The sequence below is a fragment of the Nuphar pumila genome, chromosome 14 (assembly GCF_984573655.1).
Source record: "Nuphar pumila chromosome 14, dmNupPumi1.hap1.1, whole genome shotgun sequence".
In the NCBI taxonomy this organism is placed as follows: Eukaryota; Viridiplantae; Streptophyta; class Magnoliopsida; order Nymphaeales; family Nymphaeaceae; genus Nuphar; species Nuphar pumila.
Genome location: NC_143262.1, coordinates 12,865,395 through 12,878,082, shown reverse-complemented (window position 1 = coordinate 12,878,082; position 12,688 = coordinate 12,865,395). Strand labels below are relative to the sequence as shown.

Genomic DNA, 12,688 nt, shown 5'->3' with positions numbered 1-12,688 from the left:
GTGTGTGTGTGTGCGTGGACAGAGTCTTGTCCCCATGTAGTTTTATAGAACTCTGAAGCCCGACCAAGCATGTCCAGGTCTTTCCCGTACCAATTGCAAGTTTCTGTGACAGAGAAAGGCATCTACATCCACACCCCTATTTTAGTATAGGAAAGCCTGAGGCCATTTTTCTCCCTTGGGTTGTAAAATGGTGTGACCAAACTTCTGAGATAACTGACCATGACAGGTATGCATTCCCTGCAGAAAGTTTCAAACCCCATAGACCTAATGATCTAGATTTCATTTCATACATCATGTGAGTTGTTTGTACGAAAAAATGTCTGATTCAAAAGGCCAACGGATGAGATCTCAAGGACACCCTCCAGAGCACCAACAGTTCTACCACGAAACCAAAGATGGCAAAGGAAAAAATACCCAAATTAAGAACAGGAATTCATAAATATCATCCTTTAGTCCCGAGTAAACCAATGTCAATCTTGTGTCTAAGCCAAGGCCATACATCTGGAACTTTCTGAAGATAAATGGATGTCTTTCAGAATACATTTGCAGGAATGACATCAAAGCCCATTGATGAGGCCTGGCCCAACAGAACAGGCTTACTTTGGCGAAAAACAAAGAACTAACCTCGTCACTTCAAGCCAATGGCAAATGATAGCTTTGGGCGAGATTTATTTTTACCCAACACCTTCATCTGATTTGCTCGTTCTTCTTCCTCTTCCAGTTTCTTCCTCCTCATAGCTTCTTCTCTTTGACGTTGGAGCCTCTCCAACTCCCTGAATCGCTCCTCCTCTGTCTGCTGCTGTTCCAAGGCTTCTTTTCTCTGTGACTCTTCTACTCTTGTCCGGTTCTCTTCCAGCATCCTGTCAAGCTCTTCCCTCTCCTTTCGTGCTTGTTCCTGCAAATCCAACCAAGGACAATTATTAAATACACTGAAAACCTCTAAAAGATATCTCCTTAGAAATAGAAAACTTTCAGTAACAAATCACAAGAAACATGCTGTATTCAGAACGTGTGAATCACAAGAAATATGTTGTATCGTGAAAATATGGCACACAGATATAGGTGGAGCAGGTAAGGATAACAGACACATACACGGGCTCACATTCAATAACAGTGTATAGAATATAGTTACAAGTGTTATATTGGAACCCACAAATGAAGGCATCATGGTTCATGTATTAGAAAACGTTCATTGGCACAAGTTATCGTGAAAAGACCAATTTTTTTATCATGAAATTTTGGTGCAATAAGGTCTGTTACTATTAAAGTTCTTGAAAAAACAATTAAACATTGGAATTACCAAATTTAAACATCACTAAATAAACAATGAAAATTACCATTTGTTGTGCCTGATTTGCAAGGCATTAAACAGACCAACAAAAAACTGATTGGAATATACATGTGTGTGCATGTGCATATATGTGTTCCTGCATGCATGTGTGTGCATGTACATGTGTTTGCTAGGACCCGTTTTTTTGGTTAGGACCCTCTAAAAAAATCATACTTGCAGGTGCTTTTGCTTAATCTGAACATGTAGATGTGTTTATCATAGTAATAACACAGTAAAACTTGATGACAAAGATTCAAGTTTTTTCGTCAAATCAATTCGATATAAAGCATATATTTTAGTAAATAAGCAGTGAAAAACACATAAACAGGTCAACAGGTTCAGATTAAGCAAAAAACACACACAACTACGACCTTTTGCAGTGTCCTAACGAAAATGAGTCCTAATGAATGCATGCATTCCTCATATACCAACTCAGGTAAGATACAAGCATTACAGGGGAAAGCACATGCAATACATGAACTACAATTACAATTATCTTTATATTTAAGCTTAGACTCATTAAAAGCAGATGCTCCTGCAACAGGCAACTAAAGGTAAGGTGCATGCATTACAGGCAAAAACAAAGCTCCTGAAACAGTACATTGACCATTTCAAAGGAATTAGGGGCTTCAAAATCAAAGCAGATGGCCCAGGTGAAGAGCCTACATTATGATCTTTAACCGAGAACCCTAACTGAATAAAAATTGTGCACTATGAAAATTGCACCAAGTTATCAAAGTTCACTCTTGCTGACATGCTTGCTTCTGTATGCTTTCTTGCAAGTACAAGTTATCTTTCGTTAGTTCATAAATGTTTACGCCTTTAGCGCTCCTACTTTCCCCAACGATATATGTTAGAATTCGTGTAGAAGTTACCCCTTCTGCTGTAGCTCTAGTGACAATTATTTCAGAGATCAAAAAACAAAGAACGAGATGTTTATAGATTAAAAGATACTACCTCCTTTTGTCTTGCTTCAATTAGAGCAACATCCTTTTCCTTCTCAAGTTGAATTGCAACATCTTCAAGCATTTTCTTCCGGCCTTCTTCTATCCGCCTTTGAATTTCTAGCTTGATCTCTTCTGAGTTCAAGCTCTCCTCAACCCTCTTCCGAATAGCCTCTTCCACTCTCCGAGCAGTTTCCTCCTCTAATAGCTTTAATTCTGCTTCTTGCTGACGCCTGACAGAAACAAAAGCAAATTTAAATAGGAATAATGGCCTCTACAGCAGAAACTACAGCACACATTCCGATTGCTTCTTCAAAGTGAAACAAGCAAACAATAATCAACAGGTTACAGCCTTTGCCTGTCATGAAAATTAACCCCTCTATTATCATGACTCTAAATACAAGCTAATGCTTTTAAGGCATACCTCTCTAACAGATTCCTGATCCAAACAAATGAATTTTCAAATTGGTGAACAGTAGATAAACGAGGCACCAATTGGATCATCAAATATAACAAGTCGAATAATAGCAGTAGCTTCCTTCAGAAAAGCCTGCGCAGAACAATGTCAAGTAATCTATTGCAGGTATGTAAAACTAATCATGGAAACACTTCAGTCCTCATATGAAAACAGAGTTGTGATGCAAAAGTTTTTAATAAATTTTAAAGAAATGTAAGATGATATCCCAGTTCCTACATGACAGATTAGCAAAATCTACTCCTGCATAAAGAGAGATTCTAAAAATATCCTAAGATCATGCTGGAGTAAAAAGTAAAATATGCTAAGATCTTCGCGCCAGTGTGAAAAGTGTCATTCATACAGACTTTTCCATCTTCATGTACCCCAAAAGTTGCTAAGGTCCCACCAGAAAGACCAAGACCTCACTGAGTAAACAAATCCTATCCCATTGACTCCAAAATTTAACCTATTGTCAAATACTTCTTGACACTAGGAAATAAAAGAATTCCAATCAAAACTCTCTCTTAATGAGGCACCTCAGCAGACATTGTAACAAAGATCAATGAGAGACTTTGAACCAACTATAGAATAAAATCTGATTTTAACAGAAGATGTCTACTTAGAGCTTTCAAAACAGTGCATTAATTTTTCTAAACTTCAAGTAGCAAGACATTAACCAAGAAACATTTCATAAGGAAAGGTTTCACATTTCATTTCAAGCCAACAACATGTGCATGCCAATAACAACCTAGAAATTTGCTGAAAGCTAGTATCGAGGTCAATAACCCAGCAAATGTTGTAAAAAATCAGTTATGTGGACTGTACTTGATAATAACCTATATGAATTGGACCACTGCACTTGGTATTTGTCTCATTATATGTCAAGACATCAGATCAGACACACCAACAGTTCATGGACACATTACTGTATAAGATGTAGCCGACTTCCATTCCCCAACATCATTTGGATGTTTATGAAATTGGTCCTTTATTCTCTAGTTGCTTTTCTTCTTTCCAAAATTTGTCATTGTTTGTGTCACTTTCAAAATTTAAACTGATTTATTATTGAATACATATTAATTATAATGGTTTAAATTTGTTATTTTAGAACATGCAGCTTTTGAATATAGAAGAATTTAAACAGATTCTACATGGGTGCATTTGATACCCTCCGAGGACTGAGGTGGCATGGGTGGTGCTGATGTGGCACAGGTCCCAAGCCAATATCTGAGGTGTATCAAGCAGAGGATCTCAGACCTGAGGCTACCTTGGATCTGAGATCCTTTTTTTGTGAGATAAAGGGAGAGGGGGGAAGATCTGAGATTCAACCTGGGTTGGTGGGGAGGGTGGAGGGGCTTTTTGCCATCAGGTCTTAGGATCTCAGATCCCACAGTAACAAACACACCTTTATATATATATATATATATATATATATATATATATATATATATATATATATATATATATATATATAATGTGGGAACACACCTAACAAACCAACACAATTTTGGAAAATAAACAGCAGGATTTTAGACAAACAGGTGAAACATTTATTAGGAAATTGCCTTGTGAACAATGACCAAAATCTGCCCAACAAGAAAGAAAATACAACTCTTGTTTGCATGCAACAGATACGAGGTACATTTTTGGTAACAAACAACAGTTGACAGACCAGCAACATAAAAGAAAGAAGCTAAGCATCCATTTATTTTGTTTCCATTCATTACAGTAAACAAGAAAGCTGTGTAGCAAAGTTTCTAAAAGAGAACACGAGGGAGCTGCTCAAGAAAACGAATACCGGAAGCCAACAATAGCTGTTAGCTTCAAGTCATTAGCATATGATATTAACTGTTTTGAAGCCTCCCATAGGAATAGTGGATCTTTTGGCTAGGATCAAAGACTCAGCTTGTGAACCATATACACATTAATCAGGACCTCAGATTAACTTCATCAGACAAGTTTGGGATTCAGTGAACATAAATAAATCAAAAGTTGAGCCTAAGAAGGGTGCATCTCATCAGAAGTTATGAAAACCTATTCCATGTAAAGGTAAGAATTGATGCTTGATAAAACCTCTTAATGCATTACTGTATTTGCAATATATGTGAATACAAATTTCCAGATATAATAATCCTAAGCTAAATCAAATATCTATAGAAGATGATAGAAGTATACCTATTGACACAGAAACCGCAATTAGCACCAACAGGCCTGACAGTGCAAATTCCATAGAATCCCAAAAACCATTTGTTGGCAAGCATATGGGGATGTGATAGTAGTATACCTTTTCTTCTCTTCTTCTTCTTTCCGCAGTTTCTCATTTGCATTCTTCTGCTCTATTGACCCAAGGTTGGGGCTTTGAGACTTTGGAATAGGAGACCTTGTGGAACTCCTACTTCTGTATCTCTTGTGCCGCCTTGGTGTCGGTGAACGACTTTTACGCCGCCTAATAGACGGTGATCGACTTATGCGCCGTCTCGGGGAAAGAGAGCGGCTTTTATGCCTGTATATGAAAACAAAATAGTTTAGCTAATAACACTACTTGTGCAAGATGACAAATTCAAAAGCCAAATCCACCATTACATCATTTTCTGCTATTACAGGTTCATACAAATCATGATCAGTTACCTCTATATCATGCTATGCTAACCAATGTGCTCCATCTTTTATCACACCAGGTTTCCAAATCCTCAGCAGGTATCAATCAGAATCCATGAAATTGATCTGCAAGCATTACCTGCTTGCTTCCCATGAACATGGGAAGCTCTGCCCTTGTTCTTGTTTGTTGGTGTTATCATCATCGTTATTTAATATTATCATTATTGCTCTTATTTTCATTCTTATTACAATCAGAGAAATATATTATAACAACTCTTTCGGTTCTCTTGAATGTTTTTCTATGCTTAAACGATACACCACTAGACTCATTCATATGCTATTGCAATTCCTAATTACTTTATAGAGGGACTGGCCATCATGGAGAAAGGAAGATTACAATGTAAGTTAAAGATGTAAAAGTTGTAAGCAAGGTTGTAAGAATTGTATCGTAACCCGTATCGGTCGGGCCCAAAATAAGATATGTATTGTATCATAAAAAATCATAAATTTTGAAAAAAAAAAATAAAAACCTCAAAAATAAAAATAAAAATCAGAAAAAAATGGCAAAAAAACTAAAAAATCATAACACACAAAACAATGATAAAATGCACAAAATGCAACCATAAAATCGGTTTACACCATTACTTGAGTGTCCCATTGCCATGCTGGATCATTTGATGCCATCTTCCTCAAAAAAACTCAATAAAAAGCAAAAACTAGGGTTTTTTACCTTAGCCCACTTCCTTGAATGGAAAAATAGTGGAAATGCACTTTTATACTTGACAAAAGCCCTCTCTCTTGCACACAGATCGGCCCCCAAATCACTCTCACGGCTCTTAGGGTGTGTATCTCTCTAATGGCCTCTACACAAATGAGGGAATCGGCCTTTGAGAGGTTTTAAAAAGAAAAAATTATGATTCAGGCCATTTTAAAGTGCACCAAAGGTGTATCGTACGGTATGGTACAGTATAGGTACATATATTATAATGTATACGATAGACACAGCATACACTCGTATTGCAATACTAGTGTGTATTGTATCGTTCTTCTAAAAAGTATTGATACAGACAACATTGGTTGTAAGTACAAAAGCAGTTTCTGTCCACATACAAAGACATCTCCTCTAAAAATAGAATAATGAGCAAGGCAGAGAAAAGACAGAAACCCAGTCGATGATACTTGCCAGCATCCCCAGATCTAACTCAACACTGTCTTCTTCTTCATTATATTATCCTGCTAATGATACTGCACTAATACTTGGACGTTATGTTGCTGAGGGAAAAAACACGACTACACAGAAATTAACCATTAGAATCTAGCAATAACTGAATCATGAAAAGAAATTAAATGTGGTGATATGTACCCTCATGTATGCAAGCCAAAAAAAGAAAAAGTTGAGAATGAATAAAAGAACACAAACAATCACTTGTCTTAGCAGTTAAAAAATACCATCATCAGAGGGGAAAAAGCTCTTATTTTTCCCAATTTACTCTTGATTTTGCTTTAACAAGAAATGTATGAGAGCAGAGAGATAAGAAGAAGAAGAAGATATCACTTTCATCTCCATGTATCATATTCTCAAAATTAATAATCAAGCAACTCTAACCTATACATTCAACGGCCATCCTGACCAACTAGTCAGCAATGTCAAACGAAGTAGAATAAACTAATTTGAAAATGGGTAACATGCACGAAAAGCATGAGGTCTAGTATCATAAGGGTTTGCTCAAAGGAGACCGCAAATCTGATCAATTACACTTTGTGTTCTAGAGCAGACATACCTATATGTGGAACTAAAGCCTGTATTCTGAACCCGAGATCTTCTTTTTCATAGAATTTTACCTCAATAAATCAAAAGCACCTTTAGTTTTTCATTACATTCCTACATTAACTATATTAATGCAGAGGTCAATCATTGTTTCTTGCATGATGGTGGTAGGAAGTGGCTAGTCCATGAAAGCTCCTCAGTTAATGCTCTTGGGGGATGGCCATTGAACAATAGCCATCACCTTTTCATCATCAACTTTCACTCCGTTATCAGAAACAACAAAACCCAAGAACACGTACGAAACATTTTGATCACTCCTAGAAGGGCAAAAACATCAAGACAATGTCGGTAATCAGAAAATAGCACCAAAACATCTACCCGCTAACACAATGCTTGGGTCAACCACTCAACTAGATGATGGGATAAACAGGATGACGAAGTCATACTTCACAATGCAATATCCCACTTATTCTATTTACCTGGATAAACAGGCGCCTCGAAACACCCCTTAAGATGACAGGAATTCAAAACAGGAATAGATCAACTGGGAGATAGTCGATCGCTTACATGTACCACATTCTCTTTAAGTTCTAATAATCGTAGATTCTGCATAAGATGCTTCAACACCAAATGGGCACCGATTTTTCGCGTTCAACATGCGAACAAATACTCCTCGAAAGACAAATCCAAACTCCATTTTATTGCAACCAATCATCCCCAACATCAAAGTCCCATTACCATGAGTAATTATGAGAATTACCATTTGCAGAAATCGACCTAACAAGAAAAACAATCGTATGGATACGCATACATGCTCCAACAACCACGCACGCGCGCCCTCGAATTACATGTAAAATCGAACAAGAGTAAACAAAAATCAGAAATAGAAAAAGCATTGCACTCCGAAGATTTCCCACCTGCTATGGGAATAAGAATACGGCGAGCGGCTCCGGTCTCTCCGGCTTCTCCGGCTATTGTGCTTCACAGGGGAGGGCGAGTGCCTCCTCCTATTATATGGCGATCGGGAGATCGTCCTCGGCATCTTCTCCCCTCGAAGAAACGATCGGTGACTCCTGTTCGTATCTCCGACGCCAGCATCAAACGAACCCCTCAATCGATCAACAACTCTCCTGCAGTTTCACCGATCGTGGGTGTTTCCTCCATCATAGAAGATCTCACCAAATTCCCCGGGTTTGAGAGAGAGAAGAGACACAATCGAAGGGAGTAAACCCTAGAAAGACTCGCGTTCTTAGTTGTTTTGCCCTAATCTTTTTTTCATCAGAAACCCTAGAGAGAGGGAGAGAGAAAAGGGGGAAAGAGATAAGAAAACCAAGAAAATTTTCTAAAAAAAAAATACTATTGAATATATCTGCCCTACGTCCCTAATAAAAAGTGTGTAGTTCTCTTCAAAACAAAATAAAATTATTATATCCGAAAAAACAAAATAAAAGTATTTGAAATAAAAAAATGTCTACTAGGGTGAATCGTATATTGGAACGTTTATTTTAGCACAAAAATATGGTTTTTTATTATAAGTATTTTAGTGCATTGTGAATTAGCAAATATTAAGTTCTTAAAAGATCTTGCTTATAAAACATAATTGGACTTCTTCTTAAAACATCTTGCTTATCTGGTTGGGACGACTAATGAATGTAAGTAAGTTGAGGAGATGTATAAAGTTCGAAACTCACTGGTGGCATTCTTTGGGCTCATAATTAATAAATACAAATAACAAAAAATATTAAAGAAATATTAAAATTAACTTAGAATTCCTAAAAGCTTTGTGAAACCCAAAAAAGCTTATTAGAGTCTAAACTCTATTTTTAGATAAAACTTTTTCAGGGTTTGGATAACACGTAGGATTTCTTAAATACCTTTGTAGTAGGCCACATTCATGAAGGTGAACCTATGAATTTTTATTAATACAAAAAATGCCCTTAATGGATTAGGTTTGGGCGGTTGAACCTTGGCTTGAAGGATTCAATCCACTTGGTTTACTTTATGAAATGGATCTTGTTTTGAGTGGATAGACCTTGGTCGATACAGGTTTGTCATTGCTAATTTGCTCATATCCTTGCTTCGCTCTAACCAACGCCGAACTGGATCCGGTTCTTTTGGATATGTATCATTCAATTAATCATCTTCTAATGATTGGGACATTAGACTTGGATATGAGTTTGCAACACTTGGATTCATGTTGACACCTTGAGACAACAGATACAGACGGAGGTCTTCCATAATTGGGTCAGCGCCATTTGTATCGGAAGTTAAGTTCATAAAATTTAGGACAGTATTTGTCTTCTTCTTGTGCTTCTTTTAGGGTTTAGGGTTTTTGTGTTTTTTTTTAATTAGAATTTAGGTTTTTCAAATGAGATGATTGTTTAATTAGGTATTTAAGTGTTTTTTTTTTTCAATCAACATTAAACATAACTCCAATTGCTTGATTTTAGTTAGAAACTTAAAATTTAAGAGTTTGTTTTTTTTTCAATTAGCATATATATGAATGATGTTTGTTATGAATTAAGGTTTAGATTTTTTATTTTAAATAGCATAAATATTTAATTAGGTTTTAGGGTTTTTTTGTATTTTTTCAATTAGCATTTAGGTATTTAATTTTATTTTTTAAATAATATCAGTATTTTATTAGATTTTTTTTCAAATAAACATGATTTCACATGCTTGATTTTAATTAGATTTTTTGGGGTTTTGTTCGAGCGAAGGACATCCCTTTTGTGTGAATCTCAGGTGTCATTCATGATAGATTATATGATAACCCAAACATGACCCTAAGACAAATTGTTAATGTATGAGGAAGGTGTGGAGATTACTTATAAGCAGGAATGGTGTGGAAGGGAACGTGCAAATGTAGCTTTGTATGGTATATTCGAAGCTTCCTGCTTTTTTTGATCTCTTGATGAGAGTGAACAATAGAACTCTAAGGGTATGTTTGATGGCTTGTTCAGGATTGGACGAAATGAACAAAAAAGACGGAACAAAACATTTGTTTTATTTGTTTCGTAACAACTGTTTCAAGTCCAATGTTTGTTTGCAATGTACTCAGATGCTATATTCCAAATGCCTGTTGTTTGATGATGATGTGCAGGCAACTTGGACAATCATGGATAATGGGTCGAATTACTTCATTTTGGATTGTATGACCCGATTCGTTCACCATTTTACATGTTTCAATAAGTTTATTATGGTTTTTTGCTCAGATATAAATCCAATTATAAAATTATATCTAAAATCAAGATTTTTTTCCCAGAATATGGATTTGAAATTGAATTTTTGCCCCAAATATGAATTTGGCATCAACATTTACTACCATAGGATAAATATCTACAATTGGCTTTCTTATTTGCTCCCTTGAATGATACCCATCAGGTGACAAGTTGAAACATTAACCTTCCAATCATGCCACTTTTTCTCACAGCTAAAAGGAATTATCATCCAACTATGATTTTTTTTGCCATAGCCAAAATGTATGATTATGCCAACATCTGCTGGATTTCTCAAAATGATGTTGAACCACTAAGCTGTGGATATGTGTATTGTATGAAAATGATGTTGAACCACTAATGCCAGGTTTTGGATATGTATTTCTGAAAATGATTTTTTTATGATTATGCTAGCATGTAATTATTGATTTGGATTTGGATTTTATTTTAGGGCATTGGGAGGATTTTATGCATTGCACATTGTCGGTTGGATGAGATACCATAAAACACTTTGGTTTTTGCTTGTTGGAAGTGCAGATGTCTTCCCAAAAGGACTACTCTATGGGAATTGTTGATGTTGATGCAGAGGTCAGGGAGCTGGAGGAGAAAGCATATGCAAGGGCAAGGCATATTATCACCACCCATATAGACATTATTCACAAACTTGCACCACTTCTGATAGAAAAGGCGACAGTTGATAGGGATGAATTCATGAGCCTCTTCATTGAAGGCAATCCTGAGTTATGTGTCACTTGATTTGATGTAAATTTTGCCACATGGTTGTATTATATGTTTAGTTGTATTGCACTACATAAATGAAAAATTAAATGCATCAAGGGAACAAACATCCTCATCTATATATTCTTTTAAAAATTTAATTTCAAATGACAATATGGTGATTGTCTGATAATTGCAAATTGATGCAAGTTACACTGGAGTGGAAAGAGAAAACCAATGGTTATTGCTGCTAGCTATGTGAAATTCTATCTCTCTGTCTCTCTTCTAAGCCAGCAGCTTCATTGAGCATATCTGATGCATCCTTGTCCATGTCAAGCTTCGCAAGGGCAACTGCTTGCATGTAGAAAGCAGTCGGCCACTCTAGGTACACACATTGTGCTTGCTTTGCATCCGGTAGATAAGCATCAACGTTTTGCTGCCAAGATCAATGTTTTTTCAATGTGTAATCCCGCAAGTTGTTTGACAAGATCTAATGAGTAGATGTCACTAGATGCTCAAAAACACATCATTGAAAGCCATGCGTGTTCTACTACATCATGTGCTGCAAGAAAGTGCCACTGCCTGCTGCCAAATATTTGACCACGATTGAGAATGTCCCTGCTATAATGACTGGAAGACTAAGGTAGGAAAACCAAAGCGTGTTCAAAGTGTTCTGGTTGCATCACCAATCATTCAAGTGGCATATTGTCCATTTTATCTATAGGGGATCTGGATTTTTTCTTGGAATCAAATTTCAGATGTCCATAGTAACAGTAAATAGCATATGAACTAAATAGCATAATTTTAAATAACAGAGCAATTACGCTTTCTTTTGAAAAAAAAAATTACAACCTTACAGAAAAAAAAATGCAACCTTTAGGCTCCATTGAGACCCCCCCGCTGGGTAAGAAACCCTCCAAAGACCAAGTTTGCAAAAAAATATTTACATAAAGCATCAACACACCAAAACAACCAATCAAAATTGGGCGTGTTCTTAGAATATTTTTAACCGCTAATAAAAAGTTCTATTTGAACCATTCAAAAATGAAAAGAAAAATATTATTGATCACATAAACGGCCATCAACAAAGCAAAAATGATTACAAGTGAAAAAATCCCATTTAAAAAATGATGAAGCTCAAACCTTAATCGGAGATGTCCTCAGAGACTTTAATTAGCGGCAAACCCTCCTCGGCAGAGAGCTCTTTCTTCGACCAGACGTGGTCGATCATCTCATCAGACCTCCACCACCGCCTCACGAACTCCTCCCTCTTGCTCCACAGCTACGCGGAGTCGACGATCCTGAACATGATGTGCCTCAAAGAGAGTTGTTGCTCCTCCTTCACCTCTCTGCCACCATCGCCGCAGCCGCCTGATGATGCATGAAATGCACATCATGTAAACAAGTTTTTCATGCATTTTGTATCAAGTTTAAGGTTTTAAACCCATGTTTAGATGTATTTTGATAGTAAGGGGTTATGGTTCGAATTTCAGAAAAATCAGAGTTAAAATGAGAGAGTTATGGCTATTTCAGTGTTTGGGCACGAATTTCGAGGTGGATCGAATCCATATCCGACCCAATTAGGTTATTTGGACTTTGGATCAACTCTTAGAAAGCCCAAAACCCAACCCACACGCCTATCCATATCCATTTCAA

At 36.6% G+C, this 12,688-nt stretch overlaps 1 protein-coding gene across 1 annotated transcript; it reads right to left on the bottom strand.

Annotated features, from left to right (window-relative positions):
• Positions 1–419: 419 nt before the first annotated feature.
• Positions 420–8,415, bottom strand: LOC149816411 (uncharacterized). The gene is made up of 4 exons (XM_089987144.1): positions 8,015–8,415; positions 5,016–5,234; positions 2,288–2,507; positions 420–895 (listed from the first exon to the last, which is right to left on the bottom strand). The coding sequence occupies exons 1-4, from the start codon at positions 8,137–8,139 to the stop codon at positions 629–631; spliced, it is 831 nt and encodes a 276-aa protein (XP_089843270.1). The 5' UTR covers positions 8,140–8,415; the 3' UTR covers positions 420–628.
• Positions 8,416–12,688: the final 4,273 nt, after the last annotated feature.